The sequence below is a fragment of the Perca fluviatilis genome, chromosome 12, assembly GCF_010015445.1.
Source record: "Perca fluviatilis chromosome 12, GENO_Pfluv_1.0, whole genome shotgun sequence".
NCBI lineage: Eukaryota > Metazoa > Chordata > Actinopteri > Perciformes > Percidae > Perca > Perca fluviatilis.
The window spans coordinates 30,164,157-30,190,816 of record NC_053123.1 but is presented as its reverse complement, the minus strand read 5'-3'; the positions used below and the strand labels follow the sequence as shown (position 1 = coordinate 30,190,816).

The 26,660-nt window shown below is 40.9% G+C and overlaps 1 protein-coding gene and 1 long non-coding RNA gene across 3 annotated transcripts in view; one reads left to right on the top strand and one right to left on the bottom strand.

Annotated features, from left to right (window-relative positions):
* Nucleotides 1-26,660, top strand: part of kcnh3 (potassium voltage-gated channel, subfamily H (eag-related), member 3) — a 177,619-nt gene that overhangs the window by 88,714 nt on the left and 62,245 nt on the right. The window contains exons 1-2 of one of the 2 annotated variants that reach the window (XM_039818143.1): nt 19,035-19,073; nt 25,040-25,273. In XM_039818143.1, coding sequence (XP_039674077.1) covers nt 25,144-25,273 — 130 coding nt within the window. In that variant the 5' untranslated portion in view covers nt 19,035-19,073; nt 25,040-25,143. Of the gene's footprint in view, nt 1-19,034; nt 19,074-25,039; nt 25,274-26,660 lie in introns of those variants that run through there. The other variant, XM_039818142.1, reaches the window with a different exon arrangement.
* On the bottom strand, nt 25,127-26,085 carry LOC120569931. Its single transcript, XR_005640993.1, has 3 exons — nt 25,989-26,085; nt 25,320-25,399; nt 25,127-25,221 (listed from the first exon to the last, which is right to left on the bottom strand). It is a non-coding gene; the product is annotated as an uncharacterized LOC120569931 (long non-coding RNA).

Sequence of the window (26,660 nt, the reverse complement as noted above, 5' to 3'; positions counted from 1 at the left end):
TGCTGAAAACCAGATGCATATTCCAGAAGTTTTGATAAAAAAGTGTTACCTTTGACCACTCAACTGATAAATGTTTCTGTTGCATTTGTAGGCATTTATTGTTAATAGGACAGCTTAGACTTGAAAGGGGAGAGAGAAGGGGAATGACATGCAGCAAAGGGCCGCAGGTCGGTTCCAAACCCACAGCCACAGGTGGAGGACTGAGGCTCTGCATATGGGTGCACGCTCTACCAGGTGAGCTACCCAGGTGCCCTTGTTTTTTTTTTTTTTTTTTATATAATTCCTTTCAAAATAAACCCGATTCTTCTTCAGTGTTGGGGCTTTCTTGAATTGAGGTGTGGTAGAGTGAGAGTAGTACTGTCAGACACCGTGATGGTTGTAGAAGAGAGACGACAGCAACAGCAACTAAAATGTGTCTCCCACAAAAACCTCAAGCACCCTCAACGCCAGAGCCAGGCTGTTCTGTCCCAAACTTCTGTTCCCTTTTATCTTAAAACTTGATAGAGTGGATGGAGATGTGTTGTGGCACTGCAGAGTTCCACACACAGACTGATCTCATGAAGTGGCGTATGTATGACATGCCAATTCGTATGCCATTATTGGCGCGTTATCAAGATGCATACTTTTTTTGCGTGTTTATCAAAGCCGTTTGGCGTCCATTGACTTGCGTTACCTTGCGATTGCGCGTTAATTGACGCCGTAGCGAGTAGTATGAAAGGGCGAAAATCCGCGTAGGGAGGTTGGTCAGGGTGGTGGATGGGTAAAACACAGGACTTTCACCCAGGAGGCCGGGGATCTTCAAGTGGCGATAACACGCAAACATGTATATTACTGTGTAGAGCATAGACATACACGCGGAAAGCTCAAAATGCGTACAGATAACACGCCACTTGGCTTAAGAAAGTGGGCGTGTATGTTTACGCAAAGTCATGATATCACGTTGCCACACAAACAAACCCAAATCCGTGAGGTCCAGTGAAGAGACAGGTGTCTCTGGACGACAGCATCCTCGCTTTGATTTTCAATTCTTTTTTCCACACATCTCTCTCCCTCGCCTGTCATGTTTTCTTGCCTCCTCTGCCACCATCTGTACTTTTATGTTTGTTTCCCTTCTCCTTCATTTTACTTTGCCTTCTGTCTCGTCTTTTTCCCAACATGCACTCTCTCGTTTCTCAAACACAAAGTCAGGACCCATGTGTTTTTTTGATCTTGCATAGATCCCACATGAGGGCTATCATTCTCTCTGCTGTTCCTCAAGTCTGTTGATTCAGGTGCCATCTCGAGTCGCAGCTGCATGTTTCCCTACCATCAACCCCCCCCACCCCCTCTGGATAACCTGTGAATACTACAGACTATTTTACAGACAAGATGCTCGTCACTATGTCTTCTTGAAGTGGCTATTTGTAACTTTTAGTTTGTGTTGATTCTAGCGGCCGCTTTGGACAAAAGCGGTAGTGTTTTTACCACACATGCTGTCGTAAAGTTCTTTCCTTTACGGTGCTGTATTACCCAGTTAGCGTAACCGGGAGGCAGCGTTGTAGTACTCGAGATTGGTCTTGGTCTTAAAGTGATGGTTCGGAGTAATTTCACCCTAGGGTCCTTTGCACCATGACCTCGAGCCAAACACCCCCTGAAGCTTTTTTTAACTGGGTCTAACATTGGGAGAGCAGCAGAGACGAGAAGCCAACCAACAGCCAAGTGTTATTTACATAGCTAAACTTCTGGTGTACTTACAAACTTTCCAATCCATCGTTTTATGAGAGCATAACCTATTTGTACTAGTGTAGAAGTTTGGTATCATTTCGGGCATTATTAGTGGGGTAACTTACGAGATACATCACTGGATCCATTAGCCCCTCCGCTAAGCTATTCAGCTGATAACGCTACTCTCTGCTAACTCTCCCAATGTTCGACCCAGGTGAAAAAAACTTCTGTGGGGGTGTTTGGCTCGAGGTCATGGTGCAAAGGGCCATAAGGTGAAATTACTCCGAACCATCACTTTAAGACCGGTCCCAAGACCACTTTTTGAAGGTCTCGGTCTCTTCTCGGAATCAACCGCATTTTCCCTCAGATTCGGATAAAGAGGACTCAGGATTTTCTTTCAAGACCGGTCAAGACCACAACTGCAGGGATATCACTAAGTTGCGTTGTGTTGACATCATTACTGTGATTGGATGTAAAACTTCCTGCTTCAAAAGCAACCAATAACTTGACTCATTTCTGATTTGAAATTTGTTACTGTTAAACCCCCCCCCCCTATAAACACCTACTCCCAGGAAAGTGAATGCGGGGAGAGAGGAGAAGCTCTGGCTGTCTGGCACTGATCTGGTCTTGAATCGGTCTCGATCCACTCTGGTCTCGGTTTCGGTGGTCTTGACTACAACACTGCCGGGAGGTCTTACAGTTGCGAGGAATGTTTTGCTCCGACAGAAAATCATTAATTTACATAAGAGAATACGTTACAGATGCATCGTTGCATGTCAAGTGTTGCGTACGGTAACTTTGCATTGATGTATCATGAGCTAAACCGGGTAACGTTGTCACTGTGTCACGAGCCAAAGCATTAATGACTTACGCCGTAATAATAACTTAGATTAATTTAGCACATTTCATGTAATTTAGTTTACATTCATCATAATAAGATGAACAATTACACAGTTTCAGAAACATTTAAAAGTTACGTATTACTTTTATCTGCTTCAGCAGTAAACGAAGGTGACTAGGAGTTATACAGTTAGCCAGTCCCTAAAGGGCATAAGAGGATGTACGCACACACACACACACACACACACACATCAACCCCCATTTCCACCTTTCAAAGCAGCTGCCCAGGGGCCCTTCCTTCAAAGTGCCTTTGAATGAAGGGACCCTGATTACCAGGCAGCCTATAACAAGCATTCAGCTACAGCCCTCCTGATACACAAGCCACCACAGACTCCTATAAAATCCCAAAATGGTCTGGATGTGAATCTGTGTGTTTCTGCATACAGATGTAGCCTGCTGAACTAAGACCCACACAGGACACAATAACTTCTTCAGGGTTAGTTTATTTTTGTTAAATTGGCAGTATTTTCAGTTTGGCAGAACGGCTTAAACAAAAAGAATAATTAACACAAAATTATCCAAAAAACAAAAATAAAACAATATGAATATACCTTCACAATAAACTCCAGCTGATTCTTAAATGTACAGCTTGACTTAGAAAGCACTTACATTTCACAGAATACAGACTCTGAAAAAACGGGCTTCACCAGGGAGTGCACAACGTCACACACTTGTCACACTGATGTCTAAATACAATAAAAAACACAAACAGTTGTTGTACTTTACCAATAACCACATAAACTAGCATAGGTGAGGCTTTATGCATGCTAACAATACCTTGCTAACACATGGAAACACTGGCGTCGGCCGCTACACGTGAAATCCATCGACATCCATCCAAAGTCAGTCTCATCTATACCATATCATCCAGTTAAAAGATGAACACAGATATCATTTTACCCTTTTGTACATACATGTTTTTAACCAGTTATGCAATATTTACCCATTTATTTCACACAATGTACTCTGCATTCTCCACTGTGCGGTTTCCCTGATCGGCCCTAAAAGAAAAAGAGAGCGACCAAGAGGCACCGCGCAACTCTTGGCGTCTAAAAATGTACCTTCTGCCAGCAACAAACAAACATATGCACATTTCTTTCATTTTTAGAACGCAAAATACATACTGAAACAAACCAGAAATAAATGTGATGATGTTCAAATTCACCACCCGGCTACACAGACACATTCTTGTATCTTAGCATGTGAGGGAGCTCGAGTTTAGCTCAAAAAGCCCTTGTTGAACCGTAGAGTAACACAAGCCCGATCCGTGCCGGGATCATTTCAGGGCAGAGCCTTTAACACCTTCGCATACAAATGAGGCAGCTCTACTGTAGCTGAAGTGCACATTAGCAGAAAGGGAAAGAAAACAAGAAAGGGGAAGAAGTGTGTGTGTGTGTCTGTGTTTTCTGTACATGAGCAGGATGGAGCTGCCTTGTGTTTGTGGGGGAAAAAAGGGCGGCCCCCCCCCCCGCGCGCGCCCCACTTACCCCCCTCTTCCCACCGTCCTTCCCCGGTATTTTTGGTACTGCAGGGAGTACGTGAGATTTTTTTCAAAGGTCCCATGACATGGTGCTCTTTGGATGCTTTTATATAGGCCTTAGTGGTCCCCTAATACTGTATCTGAAGTCTCTTTTATATAGACCTTAGTGGTCCCCTAATACTGTATCTGAAGGCTCTTTTATATAGACCTTAGTGGTCCCCTAATACTGTATCTGAAGTCTCTTTTATATAGGCCTTAGTGGTCCCCTAATACTGTATCTGAAGTCTCTTTTATATAGACCTTAGTGGTCCCCTAATACTGTATCTGAAGTCTCTTTTATATAGACCTTAGTGGTCCCCTAATACTGTATCTGAAGTCTCTTTTATATAGACCTTAGTGGTCCCCTAATACTGTATCTGAAGTCTCTTTTCCAAAATTCAGCCTTGGTGCAGAATTACAGCCACTAGAGCCAGTCCCACAATGAGCTTTCCTAAGGATATGCCATTTCTGTGTTGTAGCTATTGAGGAGGAGAGAGGGGGGCAAGGTGGAGGGTGGGGGTGTGACCTTGACCAACTGCCACGTTGCTCGTTTGAAAGCCATGATGTCTCTCTCTCATGGAGAAAAAGCAGAGAAAGGGGAGGTAACCTTGCTCCTTATGACCTCATAAGGAGAAGATTCCAGATCGGCCCATTTGAGCTTTCATTTTCTCAAAGGCAGAGCAGGATACCCATTTCTAGCCATTGGGGGACCATAGGGAGCCTGGGGGAACTCATATTAATGTGAAAAAAACCTCATAAAGTGAAAGTTTCATGCCATGGGACCTTTAAATGTTAAATTAAAAAATATCAGTCATGCGTGATTCCTAAAATAATTATACACTATTGTAATGAATTCATTTCGTAATTCCTAATATTTGAAATGTAGCTTTTAGGTGTTTCTCAGTACAATATTGTTTAGTAAATCAGACACGGATGGTGCAGTATTGTGCTTCTTTATATACAGTATAGCTATTCTTTTTTTGTCCTACCAGAGATGTTTTGTGCTGGGCATCGGGTAGCTCATTAGGTAGAGTGTGCGCCCATATGTAGAGGTTTATACCTCGACGCAGAGGCCCAGGGTCTGACCTGCGGCAATTTCCTGCATGTTTTCCTCTGACTCCCCTTTCATATCTAAGCTGTCTCGCTTTGCCAGACCATCCACACACTGCGGGGAGGAGGGGGTCTGGCTAGTCCACACAGCATTCCGGGATGGGAGAAAAACGTGCTCTGGTTTATTGGCATTTCTTTAAACCAATCACAATTGTGATGGGTGGTGCTAAGCTCCGCACTGTGCCCCTGTAAAATAGTTGTGTGAGAGAAAACTCAGATTGGACAGATAGTCTAGCTAGCTGTCTGGATTTACCCTGCAGAGATCTGAGGAGCAGTTAACCATAGTCCTCACAAATCCACTGAATGGAGTTTAAAATTCCAATATAAAGAAAGCGAAAATACATGCATCTGTCGGAATATCCTGCGGCACCGGACCAATCCCGGGAAGTGTAACATCAAAGATATAGACTAAAACTGTCCTAATGATTAAAGGTGGAAATGCCCAAAAAATAATCAATGTTTTGTGCTGGTCAGGGCGTACTTGGATGAGAAATATTTCAAAGCAGGAACATTATTGAAAAAAGTTTGACCAACTGTTACCAACCGTAACCATGCACAGCAGGCCTGTCGAGCCTTGGATTTCTCCACATGTTGAAGAAGTGTGCATGTCAATCTAAATATATACTTTATAAAGAGTTTGGAGGGTTGTGTTTTTTTTTTTTTTTTAGCTTTTCAAAATTTCTATGATCTCTGGATAATGAAAATGAAGAGGGGCTAGGACTAGAAAAGTTCTCAAATTCTTCCTACTTGTTTTGAACATGAAGAATATTATTTGAGTTGAGATCAAACAATGAGTTTATCTGCTCTAACAGAAGCTGTAATTAAAACGGCTAACTCAGTGTTTTGAAGGCCAAAGAGCATTTTGGGTAGATAACTACTGTACATTATATGGAGCTACAGTTAGGGGTGTGCTTTATCATCAGTCTTGATAGTACCGTTATGTTTCTTAATATCATGAAATGAAAAATGAAGAGTCAGATAGAAAAATGATTAAACAGTAATTAGCCTAAAGGGAAGGGCTAAATTGTTATTTATGCTTCTGCGTTAAATCAACGCCGTGGCTACGTACGTAATGTACTTGGAGGCACGGCCCCTACACCGTAGCCTGACGTGCAACTCTCGAAAAATTTAAATACACGTCGCTCGGCCGTCGCTTGGTAGCGTTGCATTTCCCCCGACTCATTTCCTGGTTCTCCTTCTCCATAAACAACATGAAATCAAGGAGAGGGTTAACTTTTCCTGCTCCAGATTTCCCACCGTGGTCAGAAAGAACGGGGGGGAGACACTTTGTTTAGACTCGCTACTCGCACTGAAGCTACTTGCCCCCCCCACGCACACACACATGCCGGCCCTGCTATTCTCTTAAAGAGATCGACGCACACACCAGCACACAAGTATCAACACCAGGCCACTTACGTAGGCTACAGCGAGAGCTCTGCGTGGAGCCTCCGCAGAACCATAGATCACGCTTTAGTTGTCATACGCACAGCATCTGCAGCTTTCTGTCTTATGTAGTTTCATTATTGTTCACTAGTTGCTGTATGTTTTTTCTCTGTCGCTTTCTCTCTCTCTGTCTCTCAATCCATATTTCTCTGTCTTGGCCTTATTTTTTTACGGTCTATGGTCTTGACAGGATTTCCATCTCAAGTCTTGTTTCCTGCACACATCGAAAAGCCCTCAGCAGTGTTGTTTTGCTATTCCACACACATGACCCCACTTTTGATAGGTCGGGGATTTATATTTCCCGAGCTCATACAAAGAGCCTTTGTTTTCAGATGTTGACAAGAATGAATACCTATTATAATAATAATAATAATAATAATAATAATAATAATAATAATAATAATAATAATAATAATAATAATAAGCAAAGAATTAATTGATAGAGATGACACTTTCTTCATTGAGATGTATTTTCACAGAAACACTCCCTGTTAAGTGAAAAGCTTTCCAGTACTGCTAATCCCACAGAATATTACACCAACTGTGCATCTAAAGCACTTCCAGCTCGTTGTTATATCTGCTGGTCCATAATGTTTACTCCATGGGTCCTCAGGAAGGTTGGGGACCTGTGATTAAAAACCTAAACTTTTCATTGACAAATGCTGGCACATCATGAACTGAAACTGCTGGCTACTGTTCAATTGTCGGTGCCACTCACTTCACTTTCTCACAACGCATTAGGACATGATTGCCGTGTTTGCAATGACAGCTAGCGTACCCTGAATGAGTTCAAATGAGTGGACATGGATCAGGCTTTATTGGGCAGATATTAGTGATGTAACGATGCATCGTGAATCAGATAAAAATCCACATAACACAACCGGTTGAGAAAAAGAATTGCAATGCAACGACCTGGGGCGTAACGTAGTTTTTATTTTACTTGTTTTACTTCAGACGTCACATCATCTTCTAATTATGAATTTTGTATGTAATTTAGGATAAAATACATCTTCAGTGTCACTTTGTATTTATTTTTTATTTATTTTTTTTTTATTTTTTTAAACACAAATATTGAACAGGTGGTTGCCAAAGGGGGCAACTAGAGGCCACGAAACAGTTGCCAATTGACTCAATCTGGTTGCCAAGGTCAACCGGGCAACCATTACTGTCGAGCCTCAAGCCTTCCAGATGGTTTCTAATCCAATCACAAGGCAGGGGCATGGAAGAATTATCCAATCACTTGGTTGGCAAACCTTCAGAGTAGCTCGGCTATCAAGAAAAGCAGCATAAGCAACCACACACTCACTCACTCACTCACTCACTCACTCACTCACTCTTTCTCTCTCTCTCTCTCTCTCTCTCTCTCTCTCTCTCTCTCTCTCTCTCATCTCGAGTTGCTGCCAGGCCAGTGTGTTGGATTATTCATCAAGGCTGTACAGCTGCAGTGCCTCGAGGCATGTTTGCAGGATAGATCCCTCAGCCTGTCCATCTTTCCCTCTACTTCAGCACAAACCCACACCATCTATCACACAGCAAATACCCCTAGGAAATACATAATGAGTTAATTAATAATTAACTGTGTATAATGTACACAACCGGCAGAGGCTGCATCCCTCAGTTAAATGCCCTGAAAAGAGAAACGTCCCACGGCCTTACTAAATTTAAATATATTTTAAAAGGCATCTTTTCCTCCCATTTTGACTTCCCAGCAGCGGTGGAATGTCACTAAGTACATTTACTCAAGTTCTGTACTTAAGTACAAATGTCAAGGTACTTGTACTTTACTTGAGTCTTTTCTTTTCGTGCCACTTTCTACTTCTACTCCGCTTCATCTGAGAGAGAAATACTGTACTTTTTACTCCACTACATACATCTGACAGCTTTAGTTACTAGTTACTTTAAGATTTCTGCACACAAAACACTTGTAGTTTATGAAATGGAAATGTATGCAGGAGTGTTGATATGAGCTGAACTCACAGGACTTGGAAGCTTTCAAAATATTTTTTTTTGTCAGATGTCTTCACTGGCAGCCAGCAGCTGTAATAAGTACTGTGTTCAGGGTGATAGATGTTTTGTGGACGGCTTGCAGTTATGTTTTTTTTTTCATGAGTAGACACATGCCAATATGAAATATGGTTTAAAATATTCTATAAATTATTACCAAAAAAGGAGACTCTGGCAGGATTAAAGCAAACTCCAATGACTAAAAACGTTATTTTCTACAACAAATGTGATGAAAATGTGAAAAACATCTAAACTTTTTTTCTACTGAGAACAGCCGTGTTTACATTAACGGCCCTATTTTAACGATCTAAGCGCACGGCATGAAGCGCCTGGCGCAGGTGCGTTTAGGGCGTGTCCAAATCCACTTTTGCTAAAAAGGGTCCGTGTGCCAGGCGCATGTTTCAAAAGGATTGTACTTAGTGTCATAGGTGTTTTTTGGGCGTAACATGCAATAAACCAATCAGAGAGACTTTTACTTGTAACAGAGTATTTTTACAGTGTGGTATTAGTACTTGTACTTAAGTAAAGGATCTGAATACTTCTTCCACCGCTGCATCCCAGACATTTTACAACCAGGGAAACGTTGGCGTTACGACACTCTCCAAAATGGACCAGGAGTGTGGCCATGGAAAACGGAGCTCTATGAAAATGTTAAAGTATGATTGACAGATTGTCAACTTCCTAAAAACATGTGATTCCACTTAGTTGATGGTGGCAGAAAGTTTGCTGCTGTCATCTCATGTCGGTGTCAAGGGTTAGATTCTATCGGGGTTTCCTACAGTGTTAAGCCGGCATTACTGTATGTTGTGGGGTGTGTGGACTTGACTGTCAAGTCATGGCCAACTCAAATCTTGTGCAACTACGAACAAAGTTTGAAAGTTTAAAAGAAGTGCTCTCCAAACAAGTAGCTCGTCAGTTTGGCCTCTGAGACACTAGGAATGTGGAGGCCAGAGGAAATATTTAATATATAGTACTAGGGTGATAAACAAGTTCTTTGCAGCTTGAGGATTTTTATATTTTATTTTTGACTTTGCTGTGCGGCTGCAACAGAGTGAGAAAGCTCTAGGTAGCAGAATAAAAAAAAAAGAAAGAACGAGAGAGACAGAGAAACAGCTGAAAGAATATTTTCACCATCATTTACTCTGACAGTTCATAAAGTCTAGGAACTACAGCAACCAGCAGACAGACACACTTTAATGTGATTGTATCTCTGAAAAAGATTGCGCTGTCGCACTATCCTGACACTAGCTGCTTGACTTTGGGGACACTGATTGCGAACAATTTGTCATTAATTGTAATTGAACAGCAACAGTTGGTAACATTGGCCATTGTCGGATGAAGAAATAAAAACTATTACACTGGCTTTGTTTTTTTTTAATGTCACAGTAACAGTGTTCTTATTTTGTCACAGCACTTTTAGCAGAAAACCGTCTGGAGAGCAGCACAATGGTAAAGTCTGAAAACAATAGCTGCTACGCTGACAGGAAGTGAATGACAGCATAAAGAGAGCACAGTAATCGTCACTGACAAGGAGGAACAGAGGAGAGGGAAGCTTTACAAAAATGTACAGCTAATATTAGACTCATTGACAGAACGGCTAGCTTACTACTTCAGCTTGATCTTCGTAACTAATGGACCGGATATACTGTGCACCATACATGTTACAACGTTTGTATGTTGTGGGAGAAAGAAAAAGAACAGGGTTTTTCCTGTCTCAAAATGGGCCTTTGACCGCATGATCGGTTTGCATACAGTAAAGGCAATGAGTCTGTTACCTTATTTGACAGAAATCTATTTGCATTTGCATTTTCGCATTTTCCTGACAATTTGATAAACAAAAATGCCTATTATGTAAGTAAATGAAGCCCCAATTAACAAAACTGCTTAAAAAAATATATTAATATATAAATACTACCGTTGAAATCATCGAGAGTCCGGTACAGGCCGACTATGATTAGTGCTCCTATTCAAGTTTATGTTCTGCTTGTTCAACAGTTGATGGGTAGTTTGCCCACTGATGATCAGATTTTGGTTCTGACCAGACCATTTAATTCTCTGCCTTGCACATGCCATGCCAGCTTGTGATGTAGACCAGTCGGGTTGCTTTCTCGGTTGCTTTCTGCGAAAGCACTTTGTGATTTTTATCTGTGAAAAGTGCTATATAATGACATTTTTCTTACTTATTTTTACTTCTGCTTAGCTTGCACAACAGCTGGATTCTCACAATATCATGAGATCACACCAGAATCCATCTTGTCAGGCTTCTACCTAATGCGTTAATGTGCTAATGTGTCTAAACTACCAGCCTACCGAACCAATCGGCGTCCGGGGATGACCCGGATTTTAACATGCACCATTAACGCGAACAGAAAACGGTGAACGCGGGTGTGTGGAAAGCGGTCGCACAAACATATATATATATATATAAACTCAAATATTGAACAGGTGGTTGCCAAAGGGGGCAACCAGAGGCCACGAAACAGTTGCCAATTGACTCAATCTGGGCAACCTGGCAACCGTTACTGTCGAACCTCGAGCCTTCCAGATGGTTTCTAATCGGCTATCTGCTATCAATAAAAGCAGCATAAGCAACCAAACACACACACACACACACACAATAAAATGCATAAATATTATGTAATCTACTAAGGTGCACACATTCAGTATCCTTGACTCTACATCCATATGTTATGTGTGTTGTAGGTTTCTGTGTTGTATATTTTGTTTAGTAGCTGATAATACAGTATAATATACTTTTTGTCATGTACAATTCATACATTTCCCATTTTTTTTCGTCAGCTTTGGTCATAAAGCCTGCGGGTTGACTGGATATGATGTGTATGAGACCAGGTTTTCATAGAGTTTATGTCTGGTATTTAACCTGCTATAGCCATTACATGTATTATTAGTTACTTCGCTATGTAGTAGTCAGTATGGTCAGTGGCAGAGTCTGGGATTTACAGGAAACAGGATATGCATGTACTGCAAAGAAATTGGGGCAGTCATTTTCATGCACTTTGTGGGGATGCACATATTCCACAAGAGCAGAACAGATTGTATTGGTAGAAGTACAGTTGCGGCAATGTTATCATGGCTGTATATTGTATTTCTGACAGAGAAGAAAGCGCATTTCCTGCCCCCAGTGATTTATATTATCTATTAGGGATAAAGTTTTCAGAAGAAAGAATTGGGGAGGGAACAATTAGTTTTCAGGGTTTCAGGATTTTTCCCTTCAGCTGCTTTTTTTTATTTATTTATTTTATGTTTTCAAGCTCAAGCTAATTCCTCTTCTATTCAAAAAAGCAGGAAACAGAAATATCTTTCAATGTGTTCTGAAACACATCTTTGCTGAAGAATATGTACATTGGCATGCAGGAACTTTAGGAGGACATTTGCATTGCCGGGAAATCAAACATATCAGGAGTTTAATTAATTGATTTTCCCGGCATTTATTGACAAAAACGAACCGTACAAAGGACTAACAACGGCACAAAACACGTGCCGTGAACGAGGCCATGGTACATGAAGCCGTACAGCAAGCCTTTCCACAAGTGGCTATTTTGCCTCTGGGCTGGACAATAGACGTCAGCGGGGACATGGTTATGATTTTGTTCAGGTAGCCTGTCAGATGTTCCCCAGAGAAAGACGTGGATCACTCTGCTGACAAGTTGATGAGATTGGAGACTTGTAAGCACACATTAATGTCCAGTCATGGCTGTGGCTTTGTGATCTGTCTGGATTAAGCGTTGCCTACAGCTGCTTTTAACGGGCGGTGCATACAGTACAGCTTTTTGTTTGAGGACCTATTATTATATTACAGAGCACACATTGTGCACGATATATTGCACAAGCACAGATACAGACATTGTTTTTTTTATTATACCACTGAAGGGAAACACTAGCTTTAACTTAATTGGTGTCAGCATGGAATGAGTAAGCAGGCCACGTTGTTCTCTAAAACCATTCGTACAAAAATATATCATACGTAACGGTGTGCATACATTTCTGTACGATATCGTACGTGCCCTTTCATGAGAATATGTTGCAGGGGCAGTTGATTCAATTCAGATTCAATTCAGTCTTTTCCTTGACTCTGTTTCGGTGTGTGTCGTTTTACCTCTGCAACGAGATAATAAACTAGTCAACAATAAATCAAAACATGAACATAAATTGTGTGCTTAAGGCAGGGTTTTTCCTGCGTAGTGGATTTTTTGGCGCCTCCAAAGAGGTTTTTGCCAACCCCAAAAGGAAAATCACCAGCACCAAAATGATAAGAATTGAGAATAAAATGGGGCCATGAGGAGCGTTTGATTTAACCTCCCTGCCACAGGTGTGGTCAGGTGGCTTCTGTTTGGGGATTTTTAACAACTGCCCATATGAAAATATAGTTTTATAAGTTGAAAATATAATATAATATAATTTATGCTATATCCTTTGTATATAAATATGCAAGGTCTAATATTTTATGATTATTACCACATTCATACATTATGTAAAACAGGGGTCTTCAACGTTTTTTAAGCCAAGGACCCCCTAACTGAAAGAGAGATGGAACAGGGACCCCCTGCCTGTAGAAAATGAAGTTGCATATTAAACTGGGCCTATAATGTAGGGCGGCCTAAAGCCTTCATACCTTTGTTTCTATAGGCTATTAAAATAGCTTAATAATTGTTTGCATGATTTTTATAAATCATGTTTTAATGTTAAAAATACATGTGGCAAAGGCAATCCTTAAAATTAACTGTATCTGTGAATGGCTACCTTAGTGACTACCTTGCCTATAGGCCAGTATGCCTATTATCAGTTGGAATTCATATTTGCTAATAATATGTTGGATTCATGTTAGGACTTAACAATAATTTGGAGGCCCCCCTGCATTTACTCTGAGGACGCCCTAGGGGTCCCGGACCCCCTGTTGAAGACCCCTGATGTAAAACATTCTACTATACTGGATGTTTTTGTAAATACAGTTAAGTTCCCCATACATGCTTTCTTTATTAACCCTATCTAATTCATAACTTAATAATTAGTAGAAACATACCGTCTTTTGGAGCTAAAAGCTAACACTCGCCCCGTTCTGCTGATGTCTTTGGTGTCTTCGTAGCCCTTACACAAGGTTTTGTATCCAGCCTGGAAGTCCAGAGTTTTTTGGGGGCTTTGTGCAATTAATCCAAACTGTTACGTCCAAGACTGATAGACTTTATATCCATAATTTATGATTTTTTTGGTCGTTTATCTCCACCGATCGCCGCTAGCTCTGATGCTAACCGTCCATTTTGTTTCCCATGATGCTCTGGGATTCGCTTGTTTTTGTCTTGTAAACCAATGTAAGGCTGGTCCGTCACACATTACACCCATATAAGGCCAGCTATTACATTGTTGTTGATTGTCTATTAATCTGTTGAATATTTTCTCAATTAATCGATTAGTTGTTAGTGAAAAAAAAGTAGTGAAAAATGTCGATCAGTGTTCCCCAAATGTCTTGTTTTGTCCACAACTCAAAGATATTCAGTTTACCGTCACAGAGGAGAGAAGAAACTAGAACAATATTCACATTTAACAAGCTGACATCAGAGAATTTTTACTCTTCTTCAAAAAAAATGACTCAAATAGATTAATCGATTATCAACATAGTTGGCGATTAATTTAATAGTTGACAACTAATCAATTAAAGGGATACTTCACTGATTTAGCATTCAGCTTTGTATCAGTAGAAACCCGGTAGTATTTCTGAATGACCGTGCTTCCCTCCCTCATGTCCCCCTGATACGAGAGATCTCTGCATTGGGGGTCTGGAAAAAATCTTCCGATGACGTAAAATGACGATTTTTGCGTCATTGGAAGATTTTTTGGCCAGAGGCAAAGGACTACAGCCAGTAGTAGGATCTACTTCCGTATGTTTTAAACCCGCCCACAGGGGGTTGGACTGCCGAGTCTGGCCGAGGTATTCTGAATGAAAACGACTGTCAGCCATCTTGAAGCTTCGCTAAACAGGCTCTCTGTTTTCAGCAGCCAACATTTACGACAATTATGTGCATTCAAACTACCACACGTGTGTACCACCGGGATACATCGGTACAGATCGGAGAATATGCAGGAAACGTTATTACAGACAGAATACTCGGCACACTCTGAGCTTCGCCTGCACGGAGACCCGCGGTGTCGCTCGCTGACGCTAGCCGGCTAGGGGACATCCTCATCGGCTAGGTGGAAAGCTAACGCTAGCCGGCCACCTCGCCCATCAATCCTGCTTGCAAGTGTCCGCTCATTAAACAACAAACTGGACTACATCCAACTTCAACGAAACTCCCAACGCGAGTTGAGCTGAACAACAGTGTACCGGAACCGGGACTATCCAGCTACCAGGCTGCTCTCGCCGGCCCGTGGAGGTGGGCTGTGTTAAACGGACTGGTGCAGAAATAAAATCCAACTAGCTACTGCTAACTGCTGGTGGAGCTTGTGACTGTTAAATGCCGACCATTCGACATTCCACGCTAATTCACGACTGTGTTTATACTCGGTGTTTAGCTAAACCAATGCTAGTATGCATTAGCTGAACTTTACGGATCCTGCTTGCAAGTGTCCGCTCATTAGACAACAAACTGGACTACATCAAACTTCAACGAAACTCCCAAAGCGAGTTCAGAGACTGCTGTGTTTTTGTTGTTGTGGAAACATGCCTGAATAGTGTACCGGACTGTCCAGCTACCAGGCCTGCTAGCCCTCCGAGCTAGAGATGCTCTGTCGCCGGGTAAAAGAGGTGGGCTGTGTTAACACCGAGTGGTGCAGAAATGTGGTGATTTGTATCCATTTAACTGCTAACTGCTGGTGGAGTTTGTGACTGTTAAATGCCGACCATTCTACATTCCATGCTAATTCACGGCTGTGTTATTCTCGGTATTTACAGCCCACCAAGTGCTAATGCTAGTATGCGTTAGCTGAACTTCACGGAGCATATAATGCATGTGCACTAAATGTAGCTTGTTTCGTATGTTGTTTTTATATAATGTCGTTTTTATATATTTTAAACGTGTAACACCACTTCAGTCACGATGAAACGTTGTTTCGTGTATATGGTTGAAATGACAATAAAACACGCTTGAGTTGAGTTGAATGCCTCTGTCGGTCTGTCAAGCGGTAGGCATGGCTTGGGAGTGGACTCATAAAGCAGCGAAGCAGGTGCATTCTGGGATTTGGTGTCTTTCATCCATATAAGCCAAAAACACATTTTCTGGCTTTTCTCGGCCTAGAAGGCACCAATTTAAATTTTCTTTTCACATTTCTACTACATAAGTGACCCAATTTAAAGATATATTCAGCTTTCCAGCGGTGAAATGTTCCTTTAATCTTTGCAGCTCTAATATATAGGCCTCTACCTAATGAAGTAATCTACTACATACAATACCTAATGAACTTCTCAGTAACCCGTTTCATTGTCTGTAATGACTGTTAGTGCACAAAGGGAGTTGAGATTTAGTTCAGATATTTATGACGTGCACACTAAAGTTGTATGAGTGAGTCACCGGTGCTGACATTAGCTCAGGCTCAGGCTCCTGTAGTTGCTATGAAGACAAAATGAATTCCAGCGAATGTACTCAACTTTTTCTCACTTCAATCCTCCTTACATGCCACTCCAGTTCTGACTTATTGAACCCAAATCTACCAGAGTCGAGCCAAAAGAAGCTCTTGAAGCAAAGAAACTCACAAAACCAACAGTGAGAAAGCTGATTAAAAACCAGCCTTTGTCTGTGACTTATTAATTTAGTGTTTGTTGCAATGGCATTATAGTTTGAATGAAATATGTCCAGGAACTATATGAATACAGTGTTACAATAGGCAGCGATGTCCACGTATCATTTTTTTGCCAAGTACATTCAAAGGAACAGGGGCGTCGGACTGGGGGCAAAAATGGGACTGAGTACCCATGGCCCTCATGTGAGGAGGGCCCAAAAAGATGCTAGAATTAATAGCTGTGGATGCAGGGAGGGGCCCATAGAAAATGCCTTTCTACAGGGCCCAGAATTTTGAGCTATGCCCATGTGAAGGAATGTATCATGTACATGCTGGAATGTCAAAAAATAAATAAAAAATCAAACAGCCAGCTGATTCAGAACACTGCTGCTGGAGTCCTCACGACGTGGATCACGTCACTCCAGTTCTGAAGTCTTTGCACTGGTTTCCTGTCCCTCAAAGAATTGATTTCAAAATACCTCTGTTTGTTTATGAAGCACAGAACGGTTTCAGGCCAAAATACATTTCTGATCTGCTGCTACACTATGACCCACCCAGACCTCTCAGGTCGTCTGGGACAGGGCCTGCTCGCTGTCCCCAGAGTCAGAACTAAACAGGGGGGAAGCAGCGTTCAGTTTTTATGCTCCACATATCTGGAACAAACTCTGTGTGTGTGTGTGTGTGTGTGTGTGTGTGTGTGTGTGTGTGTGTGTGTGTTTAAGACATATCCATAACTACTCTACTGATCGAACAACACAAGTATACAAGTATGCAAGCCCAGACATACACAATTACTTTTAACAGAGTGTGTGGGGGTGGTGATGGCGCAATGGATATGACGCATGCCTTTGGTGTGAGAGACCTGGGTTTGATTCCCACTGCAATACATCAACCAATGTGTTCCTGAGCAAGACACTTGCTCCAGAGGCATGTGACCTCTAACATATGTAGCAACTGTAAGTTGCTTTGGATAAAAGCCTCAGCTGAATGACATGTAATCTAATCTGTGGAGCACACACTCAAAAAACTGCAGGTCCACTGCAACTCTGTTCATTTACCTTTTTTTTTTCGTGCTGCCTTTTTTTAAATAATTGTTAATTTCTTATACTGCACTGTAGCTTTTATTCTCGTATTTTATTTGTTTTTTATATTTTTCATGTTTTATGTAAAGCACCTTGAATTGCCCTGTTGCTGAAATGTGCTTTTCAAATAAAGCTGCCCTGCCTGTCCTCTGAATTTAAAGCCCACTAATTAGGAGCAGCCAAAGTCCGACACCCGGGGACCAACTCCAGTTGTAATGTCATTACCTACATTAAGGGCAATGGTAGGAGTTACCTACGGTAGAATGCATTTATGAATGAATAGTTCCCACAATTCCTATATTAGAGAGCTGCATGAGATTCAGAAACACATAATGTAAGGGACTTTTATTCTCCACTGATGTAAATGACATTCTGTATCATCAATTCAAAATAAACACATTTCATAGTGACAAGTAAACATAAAATAGATCAATTCAGAATTCAAATTACAGAAGTGTTATTGTCAGACATACATTTAAGCTAAAAAGAAAGAAGAACTAAAGAAACGATTAGTCTGTGGTTATCCGTTGAGCAGCTAATCAATCTGTTGTCTGGGTACAATCACACACACACACACACACACACACACACACACACACACACACACACACACACACACATAAATATTTTTTTTTTTTTTTTTTTTTTCTAATAACCAACCCAAAAAAAAAAAAAAAAAAAAAAAAAAAAAAAAAAAAAAAAAATCAAACAAAAAAAAAAAAAAAAATAATAACATGAAAACTGTATCCTGGCAGCAGAAATTGGGAAGACTGAAAAGAGCCAACAATGGCTGTTTGATCATTTTAGAAACATGCCATCATAGTTTATGCCAATGTGCCATGTGGATAAAGATTTCTGACATTTGATTATCTTCTGTTTTTTTGTGTGTTACAGCAAGAGACCAAGCAAAGAGGAAGGTTCCACTTTGCTCGGTCTCTTGCTGTAACACTGGATTTCCCTCGAATAATAATCTTGTCCTGAAGGAAAATGCTTGTGTATATATAGACCATTGACATGACATCAGGCCTGTAACAATAGCTAAGGTCTTAAAGCATAATTAAATATAAAAACATTAAAGTGAAAGTAGGGCTTGGTGTCATTCATAAACTTTCGATACCCGTACCGATACCGTGACTTCGATACCGCTTCCTGACCGATACCAATTTTATAGAACAACCAGAAATTGCAACATAACACATTAGGGGAAAAAAAATCTTTTAAAGATTAAAGCGCCCATATTATGCTCATTTTCAGGTTCATAACTGTATTTTAAGATTGTACCAGAATAGATTTACATGGTTTCATTTTCAAAAAACACCATATTTTTGTTGTACTGCACAGCTCTCTCTCACTGCTGCAGATCCTCTTAATACCTGGTTTCTGTTTTAGCTACAGAGTGAGACCTCTTTTCTTCTTCTTCTTCTGTACTATCTTTGATTGCACTCGCACATGCTCAGTAGCTCAGATGTAGATCATGTCAGCTAGCTAACTCTAGAGACAGTAAAAGAAAGGCTGTTTCTCCAACTTTGGTCAGTTACAAGGCAGGATTAGCTGGGAGACTTCTAAATGAGGGCACACATGTAAGTAGTTCTTTTGTAGATTATGGTGAACTTGTGTGTGTTGTAGCAGTGCTTTGCTATTGAGAACGACGTAGCATGCTAGCGTTAGCATTAGCGTTAGCATTTTAATGCTAACGGTTAGCATGCTAACGAGCTAACGGTTGTGGTTAGCCAGCTCATGTCGGACTGTGACGTCACAGTCCGAGCAAATTTTGACCAGCTCACCCGGAGACTGAAGGCAGGACACATTCAGAAACCGTATCTCACTCAGAACAGCATGGATGGATTTTTTTCAAAGTTTGTATGTGTGTGGAAGCACCAAAGACACAAAAGAACACCCCAAATCCCAGAAAAAGTGATTTTTTCATAATATGGGCACTTTAACAAGAAATACAACAATAAAGATAACAATAATAATGAAATACAGTTTCATGTATTTGTCTCAGTTACTGAATGCTCGGTCGGCCGGCTGGCAGCGGCGATCTGAAATGGAATGAAGCCCATTCACGGCAGACAGCAGAAACACAGGAGTCGAACAAGTCCAGCCACCCACCCCGGAAGAACTACAAGTACACTAGCTTTGTAACAGGTTCTGTGTCCTAGTGGGAGTTGTAGTTGTTAAATAAATTGGTATATTTGTCATAAGTAGAAGTTGGCAGTGGAGAATTTTGGATACACCCTGGGGATTTTTGGGATAGAGAACACACTGGTGCCATCAGATTTTAAAAATTGAATTGTTAAATAGGTGAAAATAGCTTATTACCATATTTGACAGTGCTTACAGTGGGTAAACTTTGGTGACCATATCTACATGACAGCTGAGGTCCAGGGCTTTCTAGAACAGCTGGTCCTATGTCTGTAGCACCTTCTGTTGCTAAATGACAAGCCTTCAAACATGTGTTCAAGGTTCAGATGTCAATATTTCCTCTTCAGACTGACGTATGTTACTGTCCAGGTTGAGACTTTTCCTACGATGTGTTTGCTATTAGTCCTACGACAACATTTAAATTTTTACATATCATGGAGACCACTTTATTGTCCCCGAAGGGATATCTGCCTTGAGTTCAAATGCTTCTCACACAACACCTGACATAGTGTTTTATCATACAGCTGACATATACTGTACTTACAATAAAAAAACAACATAAACATTGACTGATATGTAGCCAGACTGAAGCACATCACACAATCTATTGCTCATCTTTCACAAACAATGAAAAGAGCAACCCACACACAACCCTTTGCATCATATCATATGAAGCTATTGCACAACCCCTGCAGCCTCAAGCAGGTAGATCCAAATTAGGCCTATAGTTTAGAAATATTTAGTTTACATTGGGGTACCCTATATCTTCTGCTGGGGGATAAGAGCTTATGCTTGGCATAGAGAATAAAGATAGATCAGACCATATTCTCTGTGCTTGCCTGGAGAGACAGGTTTCTATTCCTCTCCACAACCTTCATGACAGTCACCTTACAAGCGAGCTTTAAATTAGATGTTTTTAGATATCGCCATGCTTTCTGACATATGAATATGATCTGTAATGCAGCCTTGTATAACATAAACCCTCTGATTCAATGTGAGTGTCTGCTCTAAATGATAACACACACTTTCAACACGGGCCTTCCAGCCAGGGGTTGTCCATATGAACACCACGGTGCCTATAGGAGCAGAGCCGATGGATTGGTTCATCATTTATGACTTCTGCTAGCCTCTGACCCATGTCACGACCAACTCCTCAGTGTGTGAAATGGTTGAATGAGATTGTTTGCATGGCACCACAGCACAGAGGTCTCTATTTCAGCAGAATATGCAAAAGTACTTGTGTCTGTGTGCAGTATATAGGCTTAGGTAGAAGTGTGCCAAAAATGCCAAAACACATGTTGTATATGTACACATACCCATACAAAGCTATATACATCTTACTCTGTGAAAAAAACCACGGCAATAATCTGCTTATCCTTTTAATTTCCTGAAAATGCTTTCTAAAACTAGTCCCTTCCTAATTTTGAAAAGGTAGTCTCAGCAAAGGCTACAAAGGTTAGGATGGCCACAAGCTGCAACCACGGTGATTGATATGAGGATCATCTTCTGAATGTAATAATTCATGTTAGGCCTACCATCAATTTATTTCAATGTTATTTCAAAAGTCATTTATTTATTATATTATTTATAACAACTAATAATGCAGTGTGATGTTAAATCAAACTAATTCCCACACATACATTAAATATGCTCATGTTTTTTCCCCTTTAGTCTTTGCTCTTAACATTCATCAACCGCAAAATTAGAAAATTGCGTTTTTAAATAACGATGCATGGAAAATAAAATAAAAGATTCTTCTCTTTGTAAATAGTTAATTTTTTGTTTTTCACAACAGTACAAGTCAAAACAAATGCAAATTTGTCAAACAAGCCATTAGGCTGTAGTTCTAAACACTGTAGGTTTTTTATACAGGCCTATTATTTTTCTGCGATAAGGCAAATCAAAGTGCTTAGCATAAAACACAATTTTTTCATTATTGCTATTTTTATTGTAAAAATTCTCACATACAACGTGCAACAATCTGTCACAGATGCGGAGTGGTAATTACTACGTCACTTCCGGAGTATTCTGCTGATTTTTACGTTATTACGGTCATAACTTACTGGGACAAAACTGAGCAACGTGTTGTTGCCGATTAAATATGTACATTGAAGCGATACTGTCATTAAAGACCCGCTGATCGCTGTCCGATTCTCTGATAGGAATGCCCGCATTGCATTGTGGGATATGGGCTTCGAATGCGCCCCGCTCGGATCATATCGTATTGTTCTGTCTTACAGAATATTGTAATATTTCACCGGTAATAAGACCGAAATTATATTTTTAAAATAAAGAAATGAATACCATGATAACATCTAAATAAATGTTGATAGATGTAGCGTTATAGTTTTAAAAAGATCAATAAACAACAAAGTAATCCAGCTTCCCTGGCAATAAAACCAAAATAATAACATTAAAAGAAATACATATAAACCATGATAAGATCCCGTGAATAAATGTTGATTAAAACAGCGGTTATAAGGCTACAAATACCAATAATAGCAAAGCTGTATACAGCTTCTCTGCTGCAGCCCGACTGGCAGAAAGAATCGTGCTGTGATCACGAAAGATGCTTCCCATTGAAATACATTAGTTACGTGCTGACCATCACGAAAAAAGCGAGATAAACGCGTCCGTGTAGACGAATCAATAGATTAAATTACGTGAACATTTCATGAACTGCCGTGAGACTGGGTTGTTATAGAGGACAGCTGAAGACATGAAAGGGGAGAGAGAGGGGGGAATGACATGCAGCAAAGGGCCGCAGGTTGGAGTCAAACCCGCGGCCGCTGCGTCGAGGAGTAAACCTCTATATATATCTGCCGTGAGACTGGGTTGTCTATACATAAAGGCCTAAAAATGCCCAAAAAATTATCTATAAAAAGGTGTTTGCGTGTAAAGGCTTTAGGCAGCCCACACGTTATTGTAGGCCCAGTTTAATATGAAAGCTAATTTTATTACAATACTGTATATGTAGTAGGGGGTCTCTGATCCGTCTCTTTCAGTTAAGGGGACCTTGGCTTAAAAAACGCTAACCCTTGTGTTGTCTTCGGGACAAATCTAGCTTCATTTTTAATTTTGACCCGGAAGGACAACGAGTTCATTGTCTATGGGAAGACAACACAACGGTAAAAGGTCTAAAATGCAGTTAAATCACTGACTTCCAGAGGCAAACACTGCTGGAGACAAAATACGTGTATTATCCTGGGTAAACGGTACATTACCTCTGTTGTTGTTACTAATTACTGTCGGGTGGAGCTTTTGGCCTCTGAGCCTTGTGTCCCATGCCTGGTTACATATCCAAGCACAGTGCGCCGGATGACATCACGGTTGATTCCCCCAGGAGGGATAGAGACAGGAAGCATGACAGCCAGTAGAGATTCTAACGGAAGGTGGTCTTCACTTGGTGGTGTTTTTGTTGGCTTCACCGGTTATCTCTGCCGTCCCGCGATAGACAATAAAAAGAAAGTGTGCACCTGTCCGACATGGGAGTAATTAGCCAATGAGATGGATTGTTGCTGCTAGTCGGAATACTACAACGTGCAACTAGGGCTGCTCGATTGTGGGGGGAAAAAATCATAATCACAATTATTATTTTGGTCAATATTGAAAATTTAACACGATTATTCATTGATTTTTGGAAAGATGTTGCATTTATAGAAGCTAAAAAACCCAGTAAAAACAGTTCCAAACAAATCCACAGATGAAACACCTTGAGCTTTAATAAGCTAATAATTAAGCCTAATACTTTTCCCCTAAAAATAAAGAAATATAAAAAAATATATATTTAAATGTTGGCTGAGTGAGTTCAGCCTTCGTGAGGGGCGAAAGTGCACGTGTCATTCAGAACACGAGACAAAATAAGAGTTTACTTGCAAAACGGAATGTGCAAAGTCATTGTTTTTCTCGATTACATTGCTTTTGTGATCATCAGGAGCCAAAATCGCCATCAAAATTGGTTTAATTGCAAAGCCCTACGTGCAACCTGAGTAAACTCCTGCACCGAAAGACGCACGTTGATGAATACATGCACATCCTCTTCTCTCACAGAAACATGTATCCTTCCCTCCTTATGTTTCTTTCTCTCTGATTTCATAAGCTTTTACTCCTCGTTTCAACACTTTGTTTTAAAGCCGTCTCTCAAAATGACTCAAAGCAACACAGGCAATGAAACCCAGAAACACACACACGCACACACACCCCTCACACATCAGCGTTGGGCCATGAAATATTTAATAAGGGGGTCTAGAGGGTCGTCAGAATTGATGGATCAATGAGAACGCCTCGGCACAAAGTAATAAATAGTCCATTTTAAAGAGTCCACCGATCTACAAGCTCGGGGCCATTAACTGAATATGCACTGGCAAACATTTCCACTTGGTATTGACACACACACACACCTCCATCTCTCTTCTGCTGATCACCAATCAAAAGCCCGAGAGCGTAGCTGTGTTTGTAAAGCGAGCAAACAGAGGATCATGTTCCCGCCCGTACACAAGATTGTTACTTGAGGGAGGGCGGATGTGCTATTGGCCGCACCCAATTAATGAAACCTCTTAAGGTTCTGTGATGAATCTTGACAGCGTTTGCTTCACCCGATCAATTCTTGTTACCGATCTCCTCGCTCTGGGAACCAGCAGCTCTGCTTGCGGCAATCTGTCTCCTCTTTCACAATGAGGCAGCTTTCATGTTTGAATGTTTTCATGGAAACGAACGCAGCGGCTTCTTTCAGCAACGCAGAATACAAATATGGCGCGAGTCTTGCTTTGAGTGTTTAAAGATTGAGATTGGATAACTTTTTTAAAAATTCAATACTAGTCCGACTACCACAGTAAAACTGAAAACGTCTTTGAAGTTCTGTGAGTTATCCCCATGTGTTTTCTCTGGGCAGGCCTGTAAAGATCTCGCTAACTTTTCGATTTTGGTAAAAACAGAATTCTAAATGAAGATCCAAGATACTTTGACTAGAAATAGAAACGATAACAGTTTTGCACATGCATATCGTGGCCAAAACCATTGCTTTGCAGGATATGAAAAAAGGCAAATTTGAAAACATTATATCGATATATTTACCTTCGACAAAGTCAGATGAAATCGCCTGGTCACTGTTTAAATATTTGTAAAAACCCACGTACGAACATAAAGGGTGACCAATGGCACTGATTTATGAAAAGAATTCAAATGGCCAAATATGGAGTTACAAGGTTTCTGCCCGACAGCGGTGATACGTGATCAGTGGTCGTGCTGTCCATTCTTCAGAGCTCATGCAGGTCCGGTACAAGTCACAAATCAGATGTTCCGGAGCTGAATTCTCAAGTGAATTCTGCTAATCATTTCAGTGGTTTGCCTTTTACACCAACCGTATTGATCACTCTCTCCTTCCTCCACTCTCTCTCCACAGACAGCAACTTTGTTCTGGGGAACGCCCAGGTGCAGTCGCTCTACCCCATCGTCTACTGCTCCGACGGTTTCTGTGAGCTCACCGGCTACGCCCGCGCCGAGCTCATGCAGAAGAGCTGCGCTTGCCACTTCCTGTACGGCCCCGAAACGAGCGACAAGTCCACGGCCCAGATCCAAGGAGCCCTGGATGAGAGGAAGGAGTTCAAGACCGAGTTGGTTTTCTACAAGAAGGAAGGTGAGACTGCACCAGGAATTCGTGATTCTTTATATTTGCAACTTACCGTGTCCATTAGTGGTCCATGTCACATCCGGTTAATGCACATTTTCCAAGTCAAGGAAGTCTCAGTTTGTCTTATAACTGCTGAAGTATAAGACGAAGAAAATATGTTATTAGAAAGACTACTCACTTCCGAGTTTCTAAGCGACGTTTTGTTGAAGTGTGAGAGTGTGTGTGTTTCGTACCGGGATGTAAAGTTACTCACACAAGCAGCGGATTTTGCTCTTTATTCGGCTGATAAAAACACATTGTGTAAGACAGGGTACATCCCACGTCTTACACAATGTGTAAAAAATTGGATTCCCAGTCATTCCTGTTAATTTATTGGCCTGTAACTCATTTGTATGAATATCTTAGAGTGTGTATGCACTATGTATCCAATTTTTAAATTGTGCCCCAGGTGTTGGTATATAAAACGTGTTTATTCTTTTCATTGCTCCCCAGCTTAAATGCTAATGTGAGCTCACGGAGAGCTGATAAAAAACATGAAACACTTCTAATTTGTCATTTGTGTGTGTTTGTAAGAGAAAGGCTTTTCTAACCCTGTGTTACTTTTTGTTATAGGCTTATATCTCTGTTTAACGGTTTTGGTTTCGCTCAGTGGTCTTTAGACAAAGAAAAACTTAAAAACAAGCATCCAAACAGGAGCATGGATGTGGGCTTCTTAACTTACAACTTCAGAAATGACTCGCATACACCCTAACACTTTCTGTGCCGTGGACAAAGAACGCATCGGTCCATTTGCCTGTGTGTGTCACGAGATACAGGAAATGTAGGACCCAAATGCAGAGACAGACGAGGAACGTAGAGTTTGAGGATTTAATAAGCAAAAATAAAGTCGATACCAAACAAAAAGGAATCCTGCAAACATCAGGCAGAGTAATCCAGAATAAGTAAAATACAAAACAGGAATCACAGGTAACAGGCGCCAAAAACTGCAAGACAAACCACACAGCCACTCAAAACATAATACAATGACCTGACAACAGACAAGGGAAAGACAGAGACTAAATACAGGAGGTAACGAGCAAACAAGGCACAGGTGATACAACAGGTGAAACACATGAGACAATCACAAGGGCGGGAAAACTAAAGACAGGAAGTAAAACTAGACCAGACCAGACAGAAAACCAGAGACTTCAAAATAAAACAGGAAACAGAACATATACAGAAACATAAAACCATGACAGTGTGGCTGCTCAGGCCGCAGGGTTTAAAGGTCCTATGACATCCTAAATTTTGGATGCTTTTATATAGACCTTAGTGGTCCCCTAATACTGTATCTGAAGTCTCTTTTATATAGACCTTAGTGGTCCCCTAATACTGTATCTGAAGTCTCTTTTAT